Source organism: Drosophila subobscura, chromosome O (assembly GCF_008121235.1).
Source record: "Drosophila subobscura isolate 14011-0131.10 chromosome O, UCBerk_Dsub_1.0, whole genome shotgun sequence".
In the NCBI taxonomy this organism is placed as follows: domain Eukaryota; kingdom Metazoa; phylum Arthropoda; class Insecta; order Diptera; family Drosophilidae; genus Drosophila; species Drosophila subobscura.
Genome location: NC_048533.1, coordinates 15,454,151 through 15,479,334, shown reverse-complemented (window position 1 = coordinate 15,479,334; position 25,184 = coordinate 15,454,151). Strand labels below are relative to the sequence as shown.

The window sequence follows — 25,184 nt, the reverse complement described above, 5'->3', positions numbered from 1 at the left end:
CTAGCTCATGTCAAGTCTTTAGATGTCAATGCAGAATTAATTTGAAATACATTTTTATTTCTCAAATCTTTAACCTTTTATTGGCTTAAACAATTTTTTAATCAGATGGCAATTAAGCTACTTATATAAGAGTGAAAGGATCGAAAGGAAAATTCATTAATTTATCGGTAAAAATTATTTGTACCATAAATTCTAATAGCGGGCAAACAAATAACAGTTTTGTGTTAGCTTGAGACGTTAAACCAAATTAATAAAACCTACAAAAATATTCATACTTGGCTAACTAAAAATCACCCAACAATACTTTGCGGCTATTAAAAAGTTAATTTAATTCAGTAATTTATGGAAATATTTGATCAAAAGTGTTCCATTCCTTTTTAAGATTCAACCTTTGACCAACTGTTAAACTGTTTGAGAATAGAAACCAAAGTTGTATCCGTTTGAATATCAATATATTTATCGACTGGCTCATATTTGAGCGTGTCTCGACACAAATATATTTAATTATACATCCAATATATTGGTAGCTTCCTTTTTGCGGAGTTACATTTAATGCTTTTGTTAGACACTGAGATGTTGAAAAGGTAAAATTGTACGAAGTTTGTTGTTTTGGTTTGTAGGACTGGGACTACCCATGTACTGCCCATGTATCGTTATCCCCCATTTGGGTATGCAGTAGAGTAGAAGTGTATATGTTTTGTATCTCGTGTATAAGTTGTACAATAATACGAATACCATTATCATATATGTATGTATATAACTATAGTTCATATGTATGTCTCTGTAGGTATGCATTAATATCAATATTAATATCAATATCGCCCCAATTGTTGTTTCTATATCCTATATTGCAATGCGCTTACAATGGTAACATTCACGCACATACACACATACACAGGGCTGTGGAGAGCCGTACAAATATTTGTTAATAGATTTTGATTAAGTTTCATAACATTATTTCCTGATCTGCTTCACATTGCATGTATGTATATAGTGTATTCATTTACTTTTTCTTTTTTAATATATATTTTATATCAAGAAGCATACAATATAACACTTGCCATTTTGATGCATATTTATCTCCACTCGTAATTGCATTAGCTATTATCAAAATCCAAATTGAATGCTCAACACTTAGCTACACAAACAACAGAGCTCAACCATCTAATTGAAATTGAGTTAGTATGGTGTTCTGCATAATTAATTAATTTGCTATTTTTCCCAACATTATGTATTATGTAGCTATTTTGATTTACTTTTCATAATTAGTTTTACTGGCTGTCTGTCTGTGGTCAGCAGCCACACACTTCCGACCCGAAAGGCCGCTGGGGCAGGGCTGGGATATTTTAAAGCAATTTAAAGCATTTGGAGGTCATTAAAAGGATGCCCCGTCACAAAGTGGATAAATTAACCAGCAATTGAGCTCCGTGAAGCGCATAATAGACACGCAAACAATTGTTCGACTAATTTATGCACTCAATTTCACTTCAATTGAGAAGGAATAGTCCATCTTTGATATTCTGTAATACTCCGATATACATACTCCTGTGTACTGTACAGATATGTGTGTATAAATTGCTAGGTTTATCCTCTGTGTATCGGTGGGCGTGTCAGAATTGTAGTTGTAGTTTTAGTTGTAGTTCTGCCAAAAGAAAATCTCCTTCCTCTAGTTGCTGCTTGTGTCAGTTCATAGCGAGCTTTGTGTAATTTACACTTTGCTGCTTCTGTGCGAGTAAATAAAATAGATTTCATCTCTAAATAATAAAATATGGGAGAATGAAAATGGAAATTGTGAATTTGTGAATTGCTAGCTCTCTCGTATAAAGTTGTAAGCTCGTCTAGGTTTTTCTTTGGTCTTTTGTGTTCGAGTGTTTGCGTTGTGTCCTTCGGTTGGTTAGGGATTGTGGATTGTGTTACAAAGCTACATATACATATGCTAGTTACAACAACACATATATAAATACAAACACACTCACATTAAGCATTGCCTTTGGTGGATATACATATCGTACGAGTACGTACGAGTACTTTGTGTAATTGTATCTGGGTTGCTAGTTGCATAGGACTGATTTAAAGCTGAACGTTTGATACACACACACTTAAAGCATTTGCTTGTTACTAAATATATTCGGCAAAAATCAGGAGGTTAACATTCGTTAGTTCTAGGATATTGGCTGCTCCGCGTCGCCACAGATTGGTGTTGCCTTAAAAGGTGTAACGAGCTATCGCACTCGCTCACATCAATTGGGAATATTTCCCGCATATTGTCTAACTAGGTAAGTAATACATACATACATCTAGGGATAGGAATCGTATAATATAATTAAATACATTTTCGTAACTACAATATTCAAAATTCTGCTAGCGGCTAATCAACCAGTTCGCTTCAAAGTAGAAAATGTGGGCCTAGTCGAGCCGAACCAAAGATTAAATCTATTCGAAATTGATTAGCCAGACTTCAATCCATGCTCCCAATCAACTGTTGCTGTAGTTAGTTTGATTATTTCACATTTACATACACATATCTTGCTTATTATACACATAGGTTAGGGGGTACAAATATTATATTCCGCTTAAAAGTTACACAAATATTTCGGTTAGGCTTTTGCTGTTCGTCGTGTAACATCTTGGGCGATTCTTTCAATTATTCATCATTACAAATATGTATCTATGTTGTCGGATGTCTTGCCATCCTGTAGGTTTTTGTTTTTGTTTTAGTTTGTTTGTATTTATTTTCAAAAGTTCATTAAAATAAATGCCTTTTAGTTTGTTTGCTGGCACTCTGGCGCCGGAGAGTATTCAAGTGTTTGTTCTTTGTTGAGTAGTGTAAATAGTTACATGTTCAGTTGGTGGTTCAGTGGTGTTAGTTGGTAGGTGGTGGGTGTAGTTCGGGTTCGGGTGTAGTTTGTTAGTTAGTTGTTTGATTAGTTTGTCTTGGTTTGCCTTTGAGTATGGGCTAAAATTACCGAAAAGGATTGGTTTTACTCACTCGCCCGCACTCTCGCGGCCGAGGAGCCTCAAGGAAGTTGCTTAACAATTTCTAAATCATCCCGGAATGGCAGAAACTCGCATGCGAATTCAGCATACACACGGATCAGTACAGGGACTCCATCCAACTCCCTCTAGGTCCTGCGCCTGTGTATGCTGCTGTTTGTGTTTGTATTAGTTTTGGGCCCCTCTCAAATGACACTCATGCGACGCCTGCCATTTCCGGTGGCCTCGGCTCAGTTGGCGTTGGCCAGTGTTTCGTGACACACCTCCATGTAGTCGGGGTCGTGCATGATGCCCTTTATCATGTCCTTGAGCATTGTGTAGCGTGGAAATATCGGATACATCTTTGAGCTGCCGTACTCTTCCTGTTTGGTCACACAGAAGCACACGGTTAGATAAAGGGGAAAGTTGCCACCGACACGGGGTCGGACAGTTTCCGTTTCGCCTACCTTTAGTACTCGGATGAGATGCCTCAGGCCCAGATACTTTTTCAGCAAGCGATACAAATCGTTTATCAGCTGCGTGTTCTCGAGTTCGATTTGGGCCGTCGTCATGTCTGCGGATAGAACGGATGCGAATGCAGTTAATTATGTGCCGAAGCTTCCAGTTCATTTCACTTACGTTCCAATCGCTCCATCCGCTCCCGCCGCTCGGCCGCCTCGTCAGCTAGTTTGGCCGAGGTTTTCACACCCTCGCCTGACTTCTGGGTCTTCTCCATGATCGAGCAGGCGCGCATCACGTACGAGGGCACAGTCTCCTGCTTCTCCTGACGCGGTATGTCCACCAGAGTCCAGTACTGGGTCTCCAGGCGAATGACTTCCTGTGGGGAAGTATTAAAGACTTTGTTCAGACTCCGCTGGAGTGCATGGACTTTCAGTGTACCAACCTTAATCATCAACTTGAGCATGGGATAGCGCTGGAACATGTTGCGCTGGCTCTTGGAGTCGCCGTATTTGTTCATGAGGTTAATGAGCGCCTTCTTGGCCGTTTCGTAGGACTCCTCCAATCGTAGTCGGAGTGAGCGCAGCCTTTCATTCGTTTCGATTACCTCGTCCCGTGTCATTCCACTCGGCGCGCCCTCGTCCTTCACATCCTGAACGATCCGCCGCACGCTCTGTGTGAATTTCCCAACAAAATTTGTGGTTGCTGTGGGCGGGCGTTAATTGGAAATATTTTATTTTAAACAATTATCGGATTAAATTTCATATTGCTGGCTTGTAAAATAAAAAGTGTGCGGAAATTGCACGAAACACTGTCACTCATGATTGGAAATGTCAGTAGATACGCGCATTAACCATGTAATAATCTGCGATTCATGCGGAAATTGTTCGGCTATGGGAAAGTCAAACTATTATGCCATGATGAGATCGCATCGCAACGAGCGTGAAAACTAATTAAAAATATATTTCTTCTTCTTTGACAAATTGCTTGTCCACGCCGGGAATCGAACCATGGACTTCTCGTTCGCGGTTACACCACCTCTACGCGCACCACCACGGCAGCAAGCAGAAACGTTCTGCTTGTAATGAAGTTTGATTAAGTGGCTGTAGTTTTCACCCATTCCCAATATTTTTGATATACTTTTTTTGGAGCCATTTTTTCCTTGACTCTCTTTCAACCCATAAGCTGCAACTAGAATTTCTAAACCGATATTTGGTGACGGTGCGCACTTTCATTATTTTCAATTGGCATCTGTGGATGGTTCGTTGCCCAAATTATTTTCAAAAAAAAAAACCAAACCAGATGCATTTGCTTAAAAAGTCAATACATTTATCAAAATTTCATTTAGATAGGCTCTTTAAATTCCATTTAATTTCGTGATACTTCTGGGAATAATCAAAAATGTATTTCGCTCTGCGTGCTTTTAAAAACGGTTTTGGCATTGGAAAATAATTTTAAATTCGGAAAATTAAGTGCTTTTTGGATCCTCAAAGGAATTATCTGAAATATCTGCTGGAGAGGCTGACGTAAGTACTTGTGGCATCGTAAATTCTTGAAATGGTTGAATTTAAACAGCACAGTAAAGTTTGTTCATTTGCAATTGCGTTTTCATTGGTCGTTTGAACAGACGCGCCTTCATTTTCGCGATGCTAATGATTTTTTTATATTAACGAATGGGAAAACTCCAGAATCGTTTGAACAGGGCGCGTTTAATGGGCCTTTCTATGGCGGAAAGTGCAATTAGCATTCGTCATTGTCTGTCCGTAACAGTGTCCGTAAATTCATGCAAAACGTGACATACTCGTACTTGAAGGCCCTGATTTGTGTGTTTTTGTCGTGCCTACAGGAGGGGCTGGCTCTGTGTTCTGCATCTGACTCAAAACGTTGCAAATTAGTCGAGCACTGCAGATGCATCTACATAAATGCTCACTGCAATCGAACCGTGCTCCTCCTAATTAGAACCAGAGCCATCTGTTGACTCTGCCAGAGGCAGACTCGTCCCTTATGTGGCCATCGTCGCCGGAGCATAAAGTGCATTCCCAGTTTCCCAAAATGATTCATTCTCTCGCCACGAATGCCACGGACAAAGACCCCGCACTGTGATTGTCGGCGTCTGGCAAACTGGGAAACCTTAATTGTTGTTCCCTGGAGAATGATTCGGCCCATTCTGGGCAAAGAGTTTGCCCCCTCTGACGATGATCATGACGTACCAAAAGAGACTTTGCTCTGGGCCAAGCAAAAAGTGTCTGACGGTCTGGCAATGAATAAATTGTATTTTTATGCACATACATCAGTATATGTATTGTTGAGCTCCGCTCCCGCATTTTGGGAGAGAAAAATGCGAGAGACAGACACCTCTCTTTGTCATGGCTGCCTCTCTCGCTCTCTATGACGGCCAGTTTATAAAGATTTACCCATGGGAGATCTGTTCAGTGTAAATTCAAGAATCCGTCGGCAAGCACTGCCTCGACGCCGATATCCGAGAAATACATAAAAAAGCAGCAACAATAAAAAGTAATATAAGAATAAAAAAATAAAAGAAAAGAAAATTAAAAAAACGAAAAACGAGTAAACGTGAGCCCGATAAACACGACAACCACAAACAAAGAGCTCGGTACTTTATACATACCACATATACATATGTACATATGTATGTACATTCATATGTATGCTACTTGCGGATTGGATACATAAAAGCACGCATACATCGCGCCAAAAAAAATAAAAACGCGCAGGCAAACCGAAAGAGGCCTTAGGCCAATTGAATGTGAATTTTATTGTATTTAATTGTTGAAAGTAAAAGGAAGAAGAGAAGCAAGCATTAAACGTAAACAAGAACTGTTCAAACTGTTGGAATTTTATAGTAAAATATCGATTCAGAGATCCAAAGATACAAAGAGCGGGAAGCTTCACAGAGCGTAGCACGCGCAATCAGATATAAATACTCGTATCTTTAGTATAGGTAAGTCTGATCCCCCAGTAGATACGAGCTACGAGCTCCACTACTACTCGGGGAACTGGCGGGTCTTATCGACTGTGACATTTGCTTGGTCGTGACTCCGACTCCGACTCCTCTTTCAATGCATTTTCATGCTCATCGGGTCTCGGGCATCGCAATCTGTTTAATGGGCGCTCAGCTCTTAGCCCATTGCTCCTAATTGGTTTATTGCGTTGGCAACATCAGCCCCCCGCACCCAACCCCAACCCAGCTGATTGTCGACCAGTTGGCCTTCTACACGGCTTGCAGCTTTTTGCCAGTGCAACATATTTCCATATAAAAACTGCAATTAATCCATGTTGATGTCTTCTCTCTCTCTCTCATTCTCTCTATCGTTACCCTCCCTGCCCCCCCTCTGCTGCTGCATGATACTCACATTTTTCACATTATTTCTTTATTTACTGTTCGTTTTCTGCTGATTTGCATAAAATTTCGATTTTATAGCATTTTTTTTTGCAAGACTAATAATAGTTTGTTTGGCTTTCGGCTGCATATACCCATGATTCACAACTGGACATCTTTTTGAATTGAAATCTATATACAGATTTGCATAAACGAAAACGATTATACCTAAATGGTTATGTACACATGACAATTTCTACTGCAAAAATATATATTTATGGAAATTCAATTAAATTTCATTAAGAACAAGTCTGAAAGATAACCTCCGACTTTTACATATACAAATAGCAATTATGGTTTTTTTTTGCTTGCTAGATAACCAAAAATAATTTATTTATATGTACAACGGAAAGCCATTATATTAAACAAATAAATGCTCGAGTTGAGCTGCGGCACATTAATTCAGGGAACTCCAGAAATATATTTAAATACATTTATTATAATAATATATTAAAGGTTATCAAGCAATTAAAAATACAGATAACCATGAACTCTAGGGATTCCCTAAAATTGAGTTAAAGCCGAAAATTCTTGAATATTGTTGCGTGACCAGTAAAACTAAAGATAAGCCAATTTACGTCAACGACAAGTCCAGTGGATCCCCAGAGACTTAACAGCGCCGACTGAAGGCGAAGGCCTGTTCAAGTCTCATGGGGAGGCTAAACAATAAACAAATACAATGAAGAGCTTGTTGCCTTTTCCCAGGCGTCAACAGATTAACAATTGTAGAAAGCCATTACGCTTCGTATCTACATGTGGATATATATCCATATCGGAGTTGCCATTGATCAGAACAACGGCATGCAAACTCGTAGATGGATAACAAAAAAAACCCATTTAGCCAGTTAAACTCGTTTAATGGCTCGTGTGTATAAGTGCACCCAAACTGGACCAGATATCAGAAACTGGAATCGTCCCAACGCCCAATCTCAGACACAATCCCAGTGCCATTGCCAGATTTACCTACATTTTGATGGCAGGGCCCCAGACAGAGGACATCTTATAAGTAAGCGGCTTGCTCTAGTTCACTTGTTGCCCCACTGCCGACAGGCACTGGAACTGCCACTAGCACTTGGGGCAGCTCTTCCTGTACTTGTACACACATTCGTCTTTCGACGTATTCGAGTGGTGGGTTGTGTGCTGTCGCTATACGCGGTTCGCACATCGGAAGCTCTCATGGCCTTCACTCTCGCCTCATCTCATCTCCCACCACACCACGGCACAGTATCTCATCTCCCACTGATATCAACCAAAATGACGACCAAAAAAAATTGTTTGGCTGTGCGGCATTCTCACTCAGAGGCATTCGCAGAGACGACTAATGAGCAAAACGGCTTTTGTTTGCCTTTGGCTTGTCACCGCTCCTCTCTCACTCTCTTTCTGTCTTTCTCTCTCTTTCGGCCCAGAGTACCTGCGTAAACCGGTTGTTGCTAATTTGGCAAAACACAAAAAAATACAGAGATATGTTTGTATGTATGTATGGCATGGGATGGGATGGTATGGGCAGGGGTGTATCTTTGTTTGCGAACTGCTACATATTGTTTGTCTTTACTGGCAGTTGCTCAGCCGCAGAGCCGCATAGCCACAGCCAGCCAGCTGAAAGCGGAGCACATAATTTGGCCAACAACAAACGAAACGTGTCTTCGAGAGGAGTTCGCTTTGTGCCGAGCAGAGCAGAGTAGAGCAGAGCAGAGCGGAGCAGAGCGCAAAAGTGCGTTGAAAGCATCTCAATGATAAAGACAGCAGCAACTTTTCGCTTCGCACATAATTAAAGCTCTGCACGTGTATCTGTGTATGTGTATGTGAGTATGTGTAGGTGTGTGCATGTGTTGCCCTTTTTGGCCCACGAAATATTTCAAGTTCAACCTTTGGGTGCTGCTCGTTTTTTTACGGCCTTACAATTTTTAAATTCTGGAATTTCCAGTGCGCCCGCTTATCTTTTGTTTGCACCCCTCGAGCCCCTATTTTCACTCAGCTCTGCATTGTTTATCCCTTTTCACTGCTCACTTTTAATTTTTACATTCTTTTGTTTACACACAAGTTGGCTGAGATTTTTTAACCCATTCCCCACCCCTGTTCTTTCGAGTTTTCTCAGTTCTGTGCTTTTTCATTTTCATTTTACTCTTGTCCGCATTTCTGTGATGCTGTTGGGGATCTCTTATCGGTCAGAGACTTTGGGAATGTCTTGACTTTGGGGTTTTCCATGTAGCTTCGTCATCGCCTAGAACGATTTGCCCATGACTTTCTTTGACTCAGGCTATTGTAGGGATATGAATGCGTGAATGAATGTCTATTTTTGAAGCAGCCACAGCTTAGGCGCTGAGGCGTGTGTAAGTGCTAAGCACAGGTTTATATTTAATTACCATATTCCAACAAATTACACTGTGAAACTGAGCTGAGCTTGAAGTCGGTAGTTGCATGTATGGCGAGGCGGCATATTTCTCAAAGTCAAAACCGCAGGCACGTGCCTATGATGATGATTGTATATATGGTATATGGGTTCATACATATAAGAGTATTATACGGTCGAGATATTCGAGCAGGCGTTTGACAAATGCTTCCCACGATTTTTGCGGTCACCCACTCACTACTCACTCACTCACTTTTCCCCATGCATCTCCCTGTGGTTGGTCCAAGCATAATTTGAGTCGTTCAAGTCATCAGGGAAATTACGTCCTCAATTGTCGTCATGGTTTTATGATGGCTGAGATCACAGCCACATTTCTGTATTGTTTGGATTAGCATATTGGCACTTAAATGAGTGTTCGATGCCACAGAGAAAACCATTACAGAGGGAATGATGCATGAAACGAGTTGATTCAGTGACATAAGCACATGAAAACCAGTTCGATTCTTCAATAAACCATTTAATGCTTGAACTGAATTGATTCCTGTTTGTGTGGTGCAAAAAGAATGGCAAAACAAACACACACACACACACACACACACAGACAAATGTTCATTAATCTGCTTAAAAGGCTCCTAGTCGAAATGGTAATGGCTGGCACTTCAAGCCCCACATTGAAAAGCGCTCAAAATCAATTAAACCTAGAGCCTCACACTTTCCCCGTTGGCACTGCTAACTGCTAACGAGGGCACTTTGATCAAAGCGTTTGCAATAAATTCCTATAATTAAAATGACAAATTAATCGATTGCATTTGCATGTGCGTCGAGACGAGCAAAAAAACTGCTGCCATGACGTCAACATAAAACATTAAGTTGGCGTATCCAAAACACATGTAGATCATATTGTTTTTCTTCTCCGTTTCTTGATACAATTGCGTATTTTTTATGTATTTTTTTGAACTATTCAGAGCGGTTCTTTGGCCTGCCTCCAAGTTCGACATTTCCATCATACTGTCAAATTTGTTAATCAACTTTTATCTGCCAGCATCTAGCTAAAATGATGCTATAATTACGGCTACTAATGGCTTAGAAAAAACCACAAAACTGAGAAGCAACTACGGGTTCAATTTTAATTGAAGTTCTACGACGAGTGGCGTTTAATAGATGATCTTAAGCATATTTCCGCTTACTAATGAGCACCAAAAAACATTTAGATGTGGGTTATATACGGGTTCAAAGTCCCACAAATGGCAAAGCCAAGACCAAGATAAAACAATAATTTGGTCACGCTTTATGGTCTAGAATGATTTCGTAATGACTTCAGGCTATAAATATGTCACGAGCATGAGATCATACAGAGACAGAAAGACCTCAAGAGTGTCAAAACTGCTGTCAGCTGAAGGAAACGATTTGCCAAGAACAATACTGATTGGATTGGTGCTACTGCTGGCTGGCTGACTGACTTAATCTCATCTGTTTGGCTGTCACTCAAGCTCATTATCTGCACTCAGGATACTCATTCTTAATCACCTTTTGGTTCAGGCGAATTTAGAATGAATCATCATTGGCGTATTGTCTCTTTTTGGCAACATTTTACCTGCATATATCTGGGATTGACTTAACTTTACTTTCGTATTTTTGTCACACTCGCTTTATGGAGCCCTTCCCGAAATATTGTTGCTTTGTATGCCAAGGGCGTGGCCATCAATAAGCAAAACTAAATGAACGCATAAAATGTGTCTCGACCTCGCTAATCCTAGTGGCACGTGCTGATTACCATTTCGGGAGCCGAACCCAGCCCATCCCAGCCCATCCTGCTGCTAGTTACGGCTCCTCGGAGCGGCCAGCGGGTGTGTTTGCTCAGCGTGTTTTAATTAGTTGGGTTCGAAGGTCTTCCCCTCCCGAATAGTAGGAACCGCAAACGATTTCTGTTTGACTAATTGGCCGCGTTTTGTGTGTATGTGTCTAGCTCTCCCTCCACACTGTCAGCGGTAACGCCTCAGCCCACGCCTATGTCAACGCCCACATCAATCATCAGAGTAGTCGGAAATTTTGACACGCTTCAGATTTATTGAAATCGTGCAACGTGCCCCAGCATACACCCAGCAATGACAAACTGCAAGCTGCATGCTCGAGACTCCAAGTGTGTGTTTCCAAAGGGTGACAATATCTCGTGCATTAGTCACTTATTGTTATTTTCAGCTTAAATGGAGCGTGCCCATACTGTGCCTATTGATTTATGGTAATGAGGGAAATTCAAATTCGAAAGCTGCTTAAATATTTGCACTGGAGGGCGGGAATATGCAACTCATTTCGAATGAAAGCTGAGCAATAGGAAAGTCAATTACCCAAGCAACAGGTCGCACCAACTATAGCAGACTCGGTCTCGTTTCCATCTCTGGTCAAGTGGATTACCAAAAGCTCTCAGTCAAGCTCCCAGACCATCCCTGATATGACTACAACTTGACCTGAGCACACCTCAGCAACATTTGTGTAGGCCTACACACAAAAATGTGTGTGTGGTCATCTGTCATTCATCAGAGCCGAGCAGGCAGACAGGCAGACAGGCTGGCAGGCCACAGCAACCAACCCAGAAAGGAGTGGCTTTTCATCCGACTAAATGGCTCAAACTATAAGCAGCAAGCCGAAACAATTTCAGGTTATTACAAGGCAGTCCAGGCCCTAGGCCATAGTTGTTGATTTTGATTTGCCCATAAATTCCTTTGCAGGTCGTACCGAGCCAATTGGTTTGTTTTTAGTTTCAATTGAGACGTTAAATTAAATTAATATTTGAAAATATCCTGTCAAAAGTGGCAGTGGCTTAAATTTCATATTGGCTGTGGCTGTGCTGTGTTTTTCTTAGCTTCTCCAAGCAAATTTAATATGCGCCATGGACCATTGCCATAAAGCCACTCAATATTTAATGTACGAGTGTTTGTGTGGCACTCATAAAGCGAGTAGCAGGATGCGTTTGAATGTTTGTTGTGGTGTTTGCTTGAGCCTGGCATTTTCATTAAAACTTTAAGTCACTTTTGGTGCCGTTATTTGATGCCACTATTTTGCATTATTCAAGGAACTGCCGCTGTCGCTGCCTCTGCCGCAACTGGGCAAACATTCAAAAGAGTGAGAGAGAGAGCGAGAGAGCAATGTGGCAGACGCACACACATACGCACATGTATAAACTGCAAATCCTGGGTCCCTTGTCCCTGCTGTCTAGTGGTAGGCCCAACTGGCAGGGCAAATAAACGTGTGCCAAAATACACAAACAAACATCGAGCAAACGAAGCGAAAGACTCGAAAGGCACACATGAGACCCAAAACGGAGACAACGAGAGTAGATGGAAATAGGATTTAAGATGTGGATGGGTACATACACAGGGACAGGACTAGGGATAGGGATGTACGGTCTGCGGGGTTGGGACCACATTTGAACTTTTGTCATTCAAACCGAAAAAGGAAAACAAGCGAGTGGGGGACAGGGCACAATGAAGAGGGTGGACAGTGGGTCCAATTGGAGCCACAGTTTAACAGATAGTGGCGGTCGCACAACAGCGGAAGCAGCGTGTGGCATGCAGCATCAGCATCGACATCCACATCCGCATCCGCAGTGGCATCCAACAGCAGTAAGTAACGGCCACAACGGCCATGATAATGGCAATCTGTCAGTTTTGGCCAAACTAAACAATGGCCCAGGCCATTCCAACCAACAATGTCATGAATGCCATGGACCCTGGACCCTGGACTCTGCTCTCGTACTCAGCCATTCGCCCAGACAGGATAACGCATTCAGTCAGCGAGACAAATTGACAGACAATTTAGCTGTCAATTGTGCGTCGCTCGTTCTGTGGTGCGGTCGACAGTTGAACCAACATCCTGGCATTCTGCCATTATGGCATTCATCCAGCCCCAGCCACAGACATTATTACGAGTACATAGTTTTGGTTTTCCGAACGGGCCACCAGCACTCTCTCCACATGCATACAAATGGCAATTGATGTAATGGACTGGACGCGGGTCTCTCCAAATGACAGCCACAGGCAGAGTGGTACGAGCAGCTCTTCAAAAGAGTATTTAATTTTCGACTAACCATAGAAGTAAGCCAAAGCCCTGCCTTTGGGCCGGGCAACAAATGCAAAGCAAAGCAAAACGAAATAACATTATAGTACTCCGATTTGCCGGATGACTGTTGAGCCCATTCTGGCAGAGGAACCGCTCCGAAAGCTACGCCTCGGAATGGGCTCAGTGCCACAGTAAATATGTGTGTAAGTAGCTGTAAGCACACGAAGCAGCTGTTCACTCTGGGCGCATTTATCATACGCCGCGTGGTCCGGGCGTTGACATAACAATTAAGCCAATTGGCCGTGCTTAAGCCATGGCCAAGGGGGCTGGCTGGCAAACGAGGAGCGCGTAATGTGTACCTGCAGCATGGATACGGCCTGTAGCTGATAATCTATTTGCCAGCTATATTTCACACTGACAGCCTGGCAGTGACACTGCTCCTGCCTCCGACATTTTCCTTTCCTCCATTTTCCAACCACTTAAAAGTGGCGGTTCCATCTCCACCCTGTCCCGCCCTGCTTTCGAGTGCTACACAACAAAATATTTATGCTTTCCGCCACTTCCTCTGGCCAAGACATTTGTTGTACCAGCGCTGAAGGAGCGGCCGCCGAGTGCATATAATTTCGTTGGCTCTGCCCCTGGTGCTGGGCTCTGGCTTTTGGGCAACTTTTGCAATTAGAACTGCAGCAAAGTAGCCAAGTGGTTGCTCCCCAAAGTGCCATCAACTTTGGCAGCCCTTGAAGTAGCAAAAGGACTCTCAGCCCAGACCTGGACTGGCACTTGTTGGGCTTTTAACATGTGGATATTGTTTTGGCGTCGTTCCCGTCGTTCTCCGGGTATTTTAGTAATTTTCATTTGTGGCTGGCTGGTGCCGTTGTCACCAGCAGTGGGAAGGGTGGAGCCAAAGGGAAGCAAAGTTCACATGAATGTGTCAGCCTTTGTGACTGTTTGTTATTATTCCTACTGCTTCTGCGGCTGCTGTTGTGTCATCCGCCATGAGGATAAATAGAACAAAGCGCCATGACAACTGTGATAGACTCTGCACGCGGGGGAGAAGGTCCATTCCATTGTTGGCTGATGTCCATGACGGATGTGGCCAGGAGATGAAATCACAATTGCTGTCCGTTGTTAAGCAGGAAAGGTGCAACAGATAATCATTGAACCCAATGTGCTACAAGTCTTTCCATTGCGATTGTTTTTGCGCAAATACTCGTAGAGATTATGTAAGCATCGTTCAGCATTGTTTCCTGAAGCGAGCCATAAATGCACAGAAAAGAAGGAAACCTATTTTCCACTCCAAATGCATTGTTTCTCTCTCTCGTGTTGATGCCCCACATTGCTCTGCCTTGTACGAGTGTTTGATGTGTGTGTGCGTGCCGCATAAATTTCATTTTGTACAATAATAAGAAGAAAAGTTGGCAGCATTTGGCCTGAAGCCACCCGGGCTTCCAGTCAGATCAAAATCATTCCGCAACGAATGCTGGCAAAAGGAGCAACAATGGAGAATGCAATGCATTTTTGCTTTAAATAAAACACACAGACAGTAAAAAAGGCACACAGAGTGCACAAAAAAAAATGGGGGCAGCTGGCAGCTGACGGTTTTCCATGGTCGGTCACCGAACATCCCATGTTACGTATACGCACCATTGAGCGTCCAAATCGCATTACGCACAGCGTGGCTGGCTCGGTGGCCATTGCAATATGGTCGCAAAAAGATCTCCAGCAGCTTAATTACAGGCCGGGATGGGGGCCATTGATTTGGCATCGACAGGAACATCTCAATTATGCAGGGATGCAATATGCCCAGGATTCGATCTGGCCTGGCCTCCCACCTAATGGCTATTTGCATGCCGTTGCTGTTGGTATTGCTATTGCTGTTGCTGTTGCTGTTGCTGTGGTCGTGTCTGTTGCAACTACGTGACAAGAGTTGACGGGTGACACTTTGACACATGAATAGACACACAGAGAGAGATAGAGAGGGATAACTGTGTCGGCTCCTTTGTGGGCACACTCACACTCCCCGACTCCTACTCTTCTACTCCTCCTACCACTCAGATGGACAGTGTAAGCCAATTAGAAGCAACAATGTCAGTACAAAATTGCACGGCCTCGCACGTGTTCTTTCTGGCAGCAACAATTTACGCTCGAAATTTCCACTAAAATTGCATAAAATCCAGCGTAAACACAGCAGGAAAGAAAAAGCAGAACACAAAGCAGAAATAATAAACTTTGAAATTACATTTTGGGGAATTCACTTTCGATTTTCCACCGATCATCATCATCATCTTCCAACAAGTGCAAAATGATGAGCAAAGTCGAGCAGAAGAGGGCACGGCACGGCACGGCTGTTTATTGCGTATTTTGAGGTCAGAGCAAACAGACGATTCAATATGGGTCAGAGTGTCGATGGGTGTCGATTGGTGGCACCTTTGCATCGTCTTCTTACCTCGCTGCATGTTTACACCACAGTGTTTGCCTTTAATCGCATCTGCAATGAGTTTTCCAACGATGAGTTTTGATGAGTTTACTTGGGCCTTTGGGCTTGGGTCTTGGGACTTTGGACTACCAAATTTCCATATCAATTAGCAGACTTTTGCTCCGATCGAACATTTCCGGCTGTTTGCGCAGCTCCCTCGCGGACATAAAAGCTACAGCTATACAGCTTTATATTTGTATAAATAAAAGTATAATGAAATCCGATTTGCCGTGTCACTTTATGGCTTTGCCCGCCGTACACTTACTGGCCCGAAACCGAGAAGCAACAATGACTGAGGAGGGTCAGGACAACGTTGAAGGAGTCCAAAGGAAATGTTGCTTCGATAATCGTTCTTGTCCTCGTTGTTCAGGTGTGACCCAAGAGGGCGGGCAAGTGGGCGAGGTGGGAGACAGCTTTTATGATGGCACGAGGGTGCCGTGCCACAGTTGGCTGGCCACATCATCTTTTCGGGGCCACACAGTTTGCCAGCCAAATGGCCACGTTAAAGTGGGGTCCCAAACAGCCCGACCCAGCACCCAGACCCGATGCCGTTGGGCTCGGTTGTGTTTAGTTGGGTTGAATTTGGATGTAGGATGTTGGGAAAATTGCAATCTCCCCCACCACCGATAACTTTCTAATGAGTTGTAATCGACGTTCACTTGCATGTGTGTGACAGGACCTGCCTGTGTGTGTGTGTGTTGCCTGTTGCCAGGCAGTTTTGTGGCAACTTTGTCGCTCGCCAAAACTCAATTTGCCTTTGTGCAGTGCCACAGATGGCGCAGATGGAGAGGCCGCACTCACAGGCTGCCACATCACAGGCGCCAGCCTGTCCGCTGAGGTGAGAAGTGCACGGACCCTGCATATAATTATTTAAATTGTAAACGGACTGGACTGGGCTGCACTTGCAGCATGAATAATGCACAGACACATTTGGCTTAATGAAAAATGCCGCATTTAATATGGCTAATGGCCTGGGTGTCACCTTGTGCCAGACGGCACCGGAGACCCCTTTAAGTGGATTTTCTTCAGCTGAACTTTGCTGCTAAGTCCTCGCTCAACTTTTTATTACATCTTCGGAATCCAATTAAGTGGAACTGGCGTGGCAGCTAGCCAGAAACTCAATTTACCATGCCGAATTGATTACAATAACTTTCCCTTGCAGGCCAACAACAATTCACCTGAAGAAAATTGAATTATATTTGGCCGAAACGTTTTTAAAACACACAAAATTCAGTCGACAGCCGATGGACACAATATGAGAAAATGCGTAAAATTCAGTCATTGTCAAATGCTATTTTTGAGATAAAATCCAGATATAAAAACCACTCGAAATTCAATTAAAAAAGTCGAACCATTTCTCGTCATTCGGCCACATTTCTCGTTGTGTATGAGAAATATTAATATTGAATAATTTAATGGCAATTCTATCAGCACAAAAAGGAGTATGGAAGCTGCCAGAATTTGGTAGCCAGAGCAGAAACAATCAACGAGCTTTCGGTTTTTATTCTCTTATGAATTTATGGATGGATGGGAATTTTTATTTCCTTTATTTCCTTTATTTTCATTTCTACAGCTGCCACTTGTGGCTCACTCTCCAACTGCCTCCGATTTTGTTGTTGTTGCAACAAATTGGGGGTTATTCGCCCAACAAACTTACAATTTCCGTTGGCTATTCACACAAATTTTTGGAATTGAGTTTTTGCCCGGCTCGACTCGGCTTGGCCCGGCTGCCCCCGATATTTTCAGCTTCAGTGAACAGTGTTACTTGTGTGGTTCAGCAGGCCGATTGCTCCACTCTACAAGTGTGTGTGTATCGGAGTCTATAAATAGCATCACGACCACCGCAGAGATGGGTTGCATCCACACCAACATTTAGCATACTTTTATGGGCACCGAGTGCAGCAGCACTCGAAAAAAGGGGAAATATATTTTGCAAATTTATTTTATTCGACTCCCACTGAATAAGAGTGTGTTGCCCAATTGAGAACCGCAGCAAAAAAACATTTGTCGCAAAATATGCAAACATTTTCGGTAATTATTACGTGCAAAATCAATTAGGCAATTTGGCAATTCAGGAATTCAGGAGTTTTGCAATTAGCCATTGGCCAGAGCAAATCCCTGGTATGCAAAACCAATTTACACACGGATACTCTCCGGTCTGAGAGCTCATTTATTGTTAAACAAGCCCCCCGCCCCCTGCTGCACTTATTGTACTTCCCTTTGTGTATTTTTCTCTTATTTTTCCGCTCATCCCATGCCATTTTTCTTTGCTCTGTAATCCAATATTTTTTCAGCGCTAATTGGACTAAGACTCTTAGACAGAACCGAGAGAAAAATATGTTTTGTTTCTTTTTGCATTGTTTCTGGCATTTTCTCATCAATTCATCAATTGACAGGACAGTTCGACATTTGCTGTTCAGATGCTAAGTTCTTGAAAGTAAATTGTTATTTTTGGCTTGGGGTTAACAAATGTATATTATATGAGTGGCATTTCCGAAGAATATTACGGCCGGGACCCGCTTTTACTGCCGTTTGATCTCTGGGAATTTCCAGTAAATTTCAAAGCATTTCATTCTCAGAACGCGAAACAATTCCTTTTCGAACACAAAGTCGAAGTCTAATCAACATTTGTTTACGAGATAAAAACGAATGATTCAGTTATTGTTATTGGGGCATGAATGGGGCCAAATTCTAGAAGGAATACAACTGTCAATAACTTATATATAGAACGTCTCCATTGACGCAGATGTTGGGCACTTTATTATTATTATTTTTCCCTTAAGAGATACCAATTCTTGTGACTAATTGTTGATATTTAATCATCTTGCTGCTTGTTGTGTTGATATCAGTTATCTACTGTTGACAAAAAAAAAGAGCGAATCGTGAGGCATCGAGAGAGAGAGAGAGAGAGATATGAGCATGACCATGACCATGGCAGCTGTTTAAACTTTTTTTTGCTCCTCCTTTATATATTGAGTAGAGGCATTTGTGTTCGTCTCAGTCAGAATCTAACAGACAGAAGTGAAGCGTTGAAATAGAAATTTAATTTAACTCAACTTAACAATCGGTTAGTAGGGGGAACGAGGTGTACGGCGCATTAGAATATTATAATAAAATGCTTAAAACACTTGGTCATTGTGTCAGGGTGTTGGTTGGTTGGCAAAGTTTCTGCCTTGCCGCTTGGCAGCGCTCAACGAGCCTTTGCCGCATCGGTTTATGGCCGACAAACTTTCGACGTGCTGCAATAACTCTGGCGAAAACTGAGAATAAAAAAATACATAAAACATAAATAAGTGGAAAACGAAACAGAAGCAGAAACTGAAACAGAGCGGGGGGGAAAAAAGTAATTCAAAAGTTCACCGCAGAGCACAACGAAGGCAGAACAAAAGCCAAGAAAAATTGAACTCAACTTGATGTCTAATTTAAAATAAACCTCAAAACCAAACGAAACAAAACCAAACCAGACCAAACAAAAACTAAGCCAGATCCTGATCCCGATCCAGTGAGTGAGAGTCTGAGGCCGAGAGCCAGAACAAAGCCGCAACAAAATTTACAACTTCAAAACTTTGCAACACCAGAGGGGAGGCTGTCGTGTGCCTTCCTCCTCCTACGTATGTGTGTTTGGGTGGTGTATAGGGGGGTTGTGGGGTCAAGTAATTGAGATTGAACTGCAGAATACAAAGTTGACTTGAGGGCAAAACGGAAACTAATGCACAATCTTTGCCTGCTGCCAATTGCAGAAGCCACAACAAACTGAAGGAGATGAATCGAAGTTTGCCCTCGAATGGCAGCCGCAGCCACAGCCACAGCATCGGACTTCCGGCTCTGCTGTTTACCCTCCTGCTGTGTCTAGTCGCCCAGGCAGCCAGTCGACCCTCAACGGAGGATGAGACCGACATTGCAGTCCTGCCCCCGGACACAGACAATGTGGAGGTAAGCGAAAAAAACGACAAAATTCCAGTCTGACCCTTTGATGACCCTCGAAATTTATTGCTGCAGATCCATCAAATGAGAATGGTGGATGGTGTCTTGCAAGCGGATCACCCTGTGATCATGTACAAGGAGGATTTCGTCAGCGAGGATTATGGTAAGTCAGGGAGCAGCGAGCACACCTCAAACAACAGTTTCTAATGGCAGATCTTTGCAGATCCCAACAAAAACGAGACCACCTTGGTGCACCACAAGAAGCACAGGAAGCACTCGCGGACACAGCACCAACGCCGTGAGCCCCAGCTTGAGAAGGAGGAGGAGAAGATCTACTTTGATGTGCTTCCCGACAAGCCCATTGTGCTGAACGATGACCTGGCAGCAATGCCGGTCAAGCACCTAGACGAGGCCTCGCAGCTGGTGAAGCCCACGAAGGAGGAGTGGCTGCGAAAGATTGGCCCCAAGAAGTACCACAGCCGTAGGCGTCGTGAGGCCTATGCACCGTGGGGCCCGTCCAACTACTACCAGACGCCGTCGCAATCGGTCTACTTCCAGCACCCAGCACCGGCACCATCCTATTACTATCTGCCAGCACAGCCAGCTCAAAGGTGAGCAGGATCCTAGACAGGAGCCTGTAGAAATCGTTTTTCAAATTCCATTTTCCCATTTGCAGATTGCCCGTGTCGGGTAAGAAGCCGCAGCTGCAGGGCAAACTGCCCATTTGGCAGAACAAAAACGACGACAATGTTGCCGTACCAAACGGCATCGGCAGCAGGGACGACTTTCTGGAGCACAACTCGGACCCAGCGCTGGCCGACTTCTCGATATTCAATCAGCCCAGACCCAGCTCCAGCAGCCCTGCACCCAACTTCGACTCTGGAGCAGGCCGGAGTCCGACTGCATCGAACAGTCAAGCCTGGGAACCCAGCAGCAACTCCCGTCCAGGTAGGTGGTTGTCATAAGCGCTAACAAAACTCAGTTACCATGCCTAAAGATAGAGTGTTTTTGTGTGTGTTTGATTAATGATTAAGCTTTGCTGCTAACCTGCCACCGCCAACTATCGCTGTCGCTGTCTGTCGCTTGTTCTTCCACTCATCCTGACCTATTGCCCTATCTTTGTAAATTACTTAATAGAGAGCCGACCCGTCTGGTCATCGACGAGGACGACAGCTCGGCCATGGGACTCCCGGCCCGCGCCACAAACTGCCGCGCCCAACTCGCCTAGAGCGACGCCCAGGCCCACACCCTCGCCCAAGGTCACCAACTGCGTGTGGGCGATCGTGAATTGCTGCTCGAAGAACAGCAAGAAGATCCGCTACAACTGCTTCGAGGAGTTCGGCTGCAGCGGCGCCTTCTGGGACATCAATCCCTGCGCTGAACAGAGCGTCTTCGATGGTGCGTTATCCCGAGTGTTGGACAACTATCCGTAGGCGTCGCCTCGTGTCGTGTCGTGTCGTGGTGGTGCCAAAGCTGCCAAAGTATAACCCCAAAATCTCAACAAAACAAAACACTTAATTTATTTACTCGCATAAGTCACAACTTTATAATAATAATAAAGCATTTGCTTTACCGTGAAGTTTCTGTTTACATTTCTGTTGCTCGCTTAGCAAAAAAGAGTCAGGGAATGCGAATGATGCATAAAAGGGTGATGGTCAAAACACAAAACACTCAACCACTGACACTGACAACCCATCGAATACACACACACTAACTCATGGTTATGGGCTGACAACTACAGTCCTTGTATATTATTTGCTTGTTCAATCATCGCTTCATTTCATCAGTGTCGTGTCATCATCATCAGCCACTCAACAATCGAATTAAAGTTTCGTAATTGCCCGATACAATTTGTCCTTTACACAACTTATGTGTGTACGGGCGCTGGCTGCTGGCTTAATTGGATATCAATTGAGTGGGTTCTACCACTGCCACACACTGCATTCAATCGCAATTACACAATCCCAGCAACCATTACAATTGGCCATGTTGCCGCCAGTGCAGCGTGGATAGCAACTGGCAACTGGCAGCTGCCACCGACCATTGATAACTTATCTTTTAATTAGCCATCTATTACGTACCACCGCAACATACAATTTACACCTACAACATCCAATTGCAGAGGAATATAACTCCTCGGGCTGCTGGCTGCTGGCTGCTGGCTGGTCTGTGCTTGCCCCTAAGCTGCTTACATTCGTGGGAATGGGTTATAATTATGTTGTTTTTGTTGTTGCATGTTGCACCTTCATAATTGATGCAATCAGCTGATGCCACTGCACACTTATGGCATAAATTATAGCCAGTTGTTAATTAATTGAATGAACAAACAGTCCAACCCCCGAAGGTACACAAATGTACACACACGCAGGCCCCCGTCTGCAGCATCCAACCGAAACCACAACACAAATTTAACCACCAACTCAGTCAGCCAGTCACTCAGTCACTCTGTCATTCATCCAACTAAAACACTCACTCACCCAAACACTCACACGTGCACTTTAACACGATGGTTTACACGCCGACACTTCTTAATTGCAGCCGATGAACGCCTCGAAGAAACTTATCCCCTTGATGCGCCCGAGGTGCCACAGGCTTCACCGCCCCGGCTTCAGCCACTACCCTCCTATCGGCAAGGTAAGTGTCGATGGAACAACAAATTTCAATGAACTTCAGGCTAACACCTTCCTTTTGCAGATGCCCTGCAATATCCCGAGGAGCTAGACTATCAGCCGGGCAGCAATTGCCACCGCGCCTCGCAGCTCTGCTGCAGTCTGTACAGCCGGAACCTGGGCTCCATGTACGAGTGCTTCCTGTATCAGGGCTGTGATCAGAGCCTCTCCAACATAGTCTCCAGCTGCTCCTAGTCAGAGCCACAGAAAGCTTTTAGCTTGCGTTCCACTGCCACAGCCACAGCATTTACAATTAAGTTTTAATGAGACAGTAGACCCGCTTTTTGCACACACTAAAAACTGCAGTCAAAGTTTCCTGATTAGCTGTAGGATGAAGCAACAGAAATTCTAGTCGTTAAATGTTTCCTACTCGTACTCGCATTGCAACAAAAGGCTGATGCAAAACGGGCTCTGCTGTCTCCGTCTGGGTCTTTGTCTACTCTTTTTATTTAATTAAAGTCAGAAATGAAAGCCACAATATAAATTAATTATTAGTAAGCAACAGTCCAGACATAGACTTGAAGCTGGAACTAATTTCCGAACCATTTGGACGTCCCATTTGAAGCTCTTTCAATATTTTGTTTCATTATTTCTCTGCCAACAACAAATCTCATTGCTCTGCTCCTTTCCCATTCAACACCTCTTCAGCTTGGACAGCAAATAACATTGAACAGGACAACGACAGCTTGACAACAAATCTCCGTTGAGTTAATTTGCCAGCCTAATTCCATTTCCCGTGGCATCCACAGGCCCCCAATCACTGAACGTAAGGCGATTAGGCAGGACTCCCGCCTCCACCCACTGACCCTCTTTTGAATTCTATTCAAGCGAATCCACTCGCAGATAGATCTGCGTTGGGGGTTTCCATTCTTAAAGTATTTTTCTACTCACCGCTGCCGCTGTCGTAGGATCTGGTGGTGGAGCCACTGGTGTTGGAGCGTTTTATCTCACGGCGACCCATGCTGCTGCTGCTTGGTGTTTGTGGCTCTTCCTTGTTATGGGCTGAGTCTCCGGACACGTGGCACGTGGCAAGAAGTGTAGAAGCTGTTGTGGCTGCCGCTTTAGCAACTGCCGAGCTGTACTGACTGTTGTTGGAGTGCGAGTTGGAGTTGGAGTTGGAGTACGAGCTGCAGTTTGTGTTTAGTGCCGGGGTGGAGGCTGTGTTGCGACCGCGACTGACCCACAGTGGCTGGCCAGCAGCCGTTGGTGGACGAGTGGTGGGCGGGAACTCGAAGTAGTTGACCTGCAGTTGATTGCCGAGCAAATTGATGGCCGGTTTTGTGGCCAGGCTACTCGTGTTTTCCGCGTGGCTGTTGTGACTGGAGCTGCTGCTGCGTCTGTGCTGGTACTGCGGATGATGATGCTGATGCGGATGCTGATGCTGATGCGGATGCTGTTGCTGGGAATGTGACGATGCCTGTGTATGGTGCGGAGTGCTGCAGCTGCTGCTGTTGCCGTTGTTGTTGCTGCTGTTGGTGTTCACTTGGTGCGGTGTGGGCGGTGGCGGGGGGCAGGCGTTGTTGATGCTGGCGCTGCTGCTGCTGGCTGAAGATGATTTGCGCAGTGACGATGGTCTCAACCCTTTGACAGGGTACAATGGGTACTATCGTCCGGCAACGCGTACCCAATCGCGACGGTCACTGTTGTACCAGATGCCTGCAAAGAGTGAGAGAGACAGAGAACGTGAAAACATACACAAAAGTTGCGGATAACTTTGGTTCTGTAATCGCATTTGTAGCCCCATCGATGAGCGGACATTAACTGCACACGCACACACAAGAGGGATTGGGGGATTGAGGGCCAAAGTGCACTTAAAGCCAACTCCGTGTCCGGCATGACAACGCAGATTGCGCATACGCCCCGTTAATGTCGGCCATTAGCAATGCCATTTAGGACAGCCATGGGCGGTCGCTCTCTCGGTCAGTCGGTCGTCGTCAATTTTGGCAAATATTTGGCACATGAAATCATTTTGCGCTAATAAAATGTAACGCCCAGTGGGTGGAGCGGGCGGCGGCGGTTCATTGATTTCCTCTAAAATGCCAAAACCACAAAATGCGACACACCACACAGCCAGCCCTTAAAGCCTCCCTTCTGCTGGCTACAACATAAAGATTTACAGAGAAATACCATTAATTTGAGCATCTATGTATTCCGTTAGTGTTTTTCGGGGGATTATTGGCTGTTGGACAATCAAAATTGATTAAGTCGCGCGCGACAATTGAAAATTTAATGAAGCCTACACATAAAAGAGGGAAACGCTCAAGGCGAGACAAAGGAAATTACCCGGCGACGGCGACAAGTGGGAAATATGAATTCAGTTGCCACAGCAACAGCTTCTTCCTGCGACATTTACATTCGAGGCATTCGAGGCAATAAAAGTCGAGGAAATAGCAATAGAAATCAATGTGCAATTTATTACAGAGAGAAATGCAAGTGGAATGGAAGCTGTTGGTCACAGCTCCACAGGTAACACACAAACACAAATGCAGAAGGAAAAATCAATTGATTAACTGAGAAACTCAAATCGAATCAGCGACAAACTCCCAGCTCTGGCCATGCACATGACTCTGTGTATGTAAGTCTGTGTTCATTGAGGTTTGAGTGCTGGCCATGCAAATAAAATTGCAGTTGCCATAAACTCATTTCGCATGATATTAAATTATGGCCAGGCATACAGGTCTCAAGTGGCAAATCAGCACACAGACCAATAAGGCAGAGAGACTTGCTCTGGTCAAGAGCAGCTGCCAGTTCAGTGCCAGCTTGTGGCAGATGCGACACAGAGCACATCATTCCAGTGGGTCCCAGCGTCCCACTGGCACTCATTGGCCAGCTCATTTGCCAGGACCCACAGCGAGAAGCCTTTTCATTTGTCTTTGT

The 25,184-nt window shown here is 44.1% G+C and overlaps 2 protein-coding genes across 7 annotated transcripts; one reads left to right on the top strand and one right to left on the bottom strand.

The window, feature by feature from the left end:
- Positions 1 to 612: 612 nt before the first annotated feature.
- LOC117899024 (probable myosin light chain kinase DDB_G0279831) lies at positions 613 to 24,065 on the bottom strand. The gene is made up of 6 exons (XM_034808783.1): positions 24,003 to 24,065; positions 23,199 to 23,910; positions 3,878 to 4,137; positions 3,613 to 3,811; positions 3,441 to 3,547; positions 613 to 3,356 (listed from the first exon to the last, which is right to left on the bottom strand). Exons 1-6 carry the CDS (start codon positions 24,063 to 24,065, stop codon positions 3,225 to 3,227), a joined length of 1,473 nt encoding a protein of 490 aa, XP_034664674.1. The 3' UTR covers positions 613 to 3,224.
- Positions 4,806 to 22,733, top strand: LOC117897011. Of its 6 annotated transcripts, none has more exons than XM_034805577.1 (6): positions 4,806 to 4,958; positions 19,455 to 19,647; positions 19,714 to 19,801; positions 19,862 to 20,249; positions 20,315 to 20,586; positions 20,776 to 21,217. In XM_034805577.1, exons 2-6 carry the CDS (start codon positions 19,477 to 19,479, stop codon positions 21,069 to 21,071), a joined length of 1,215 nt encoding a protein of 404 aa, XP_034661468.1. In that variant the 5' UTR covers positions 4,806 to 4,958; positions 19,455 to 19,476; the 3' UTR covers positions 21,072 to 21,217. The 6 variants fall into 6 exon arrangements, with proteins under 6 accessions (XP_034661468.1, XP_034661472.1, XP_034661473.1 ...); XM_034805581.1 differs by lacking the exon at positions 4,806 to 4,958 and adding an exon at positions 5,865 to 5,946; XM_034805582.1 differs by lacking the exon at positions 4,806 to 4,958 and adding an exon at positions 5,954 to 6,074.
- Positions 24,066 to 25,184: the final 1,119 nt, after the last annotated feature.

What these genes read in the sequence shown, in the direction of transcription:
- LOC117897011 (XM_034805577.1), top strand. Translation starts at nt 19,477, where the DNA reads ATGAATCGAAGTTTGCCCTCGAATGGCAGCCGCAGCCACAGCCACAGC. An exon ending in CGGACACAGACAATGTGGAG is followed by an intron (nt 19,648 to 19,713) that starts GTAAGCGAAAAA and finishes TTATTGCTGCAG; the next exon opens with ATCCATCAAATGAGAATGGT. An exon ending in TTTCGTCAGCGAGGATTATG is followed by an intron (nt 19,802 to 19,861) that starts GTAAGTCAGGGA and finishes AGATCTTTGCAG; the next exon opens with ATCCCAACAAAAACGAGACC.
- LOC117899024 (XM_034808783.1), bottom strand. Translation starts at nt 24,065, where the DNA reads ATGTCCGCTCATCGATGGGGCTACAAATGCGATTACAGAACCAAAGTT. An exon ending in TGCTCAAGTTGATGATTAAG is followed by an intron (nt 3,812 to 3,877) that starts GTTGGTACACTG and finishes ACTTCCCCACAG; the next exon opens with GAAGTCATTCGCCTGGAGAC. An exon ending in GCGGATGGAGCGATTGGAAC is followed by an intron (nt 3,548 to 3,612) that starts GTAAGTGAAATG and finishes TTCTATCCGCAG; the next exon opens with ACATGACGACGGCCCAAATC.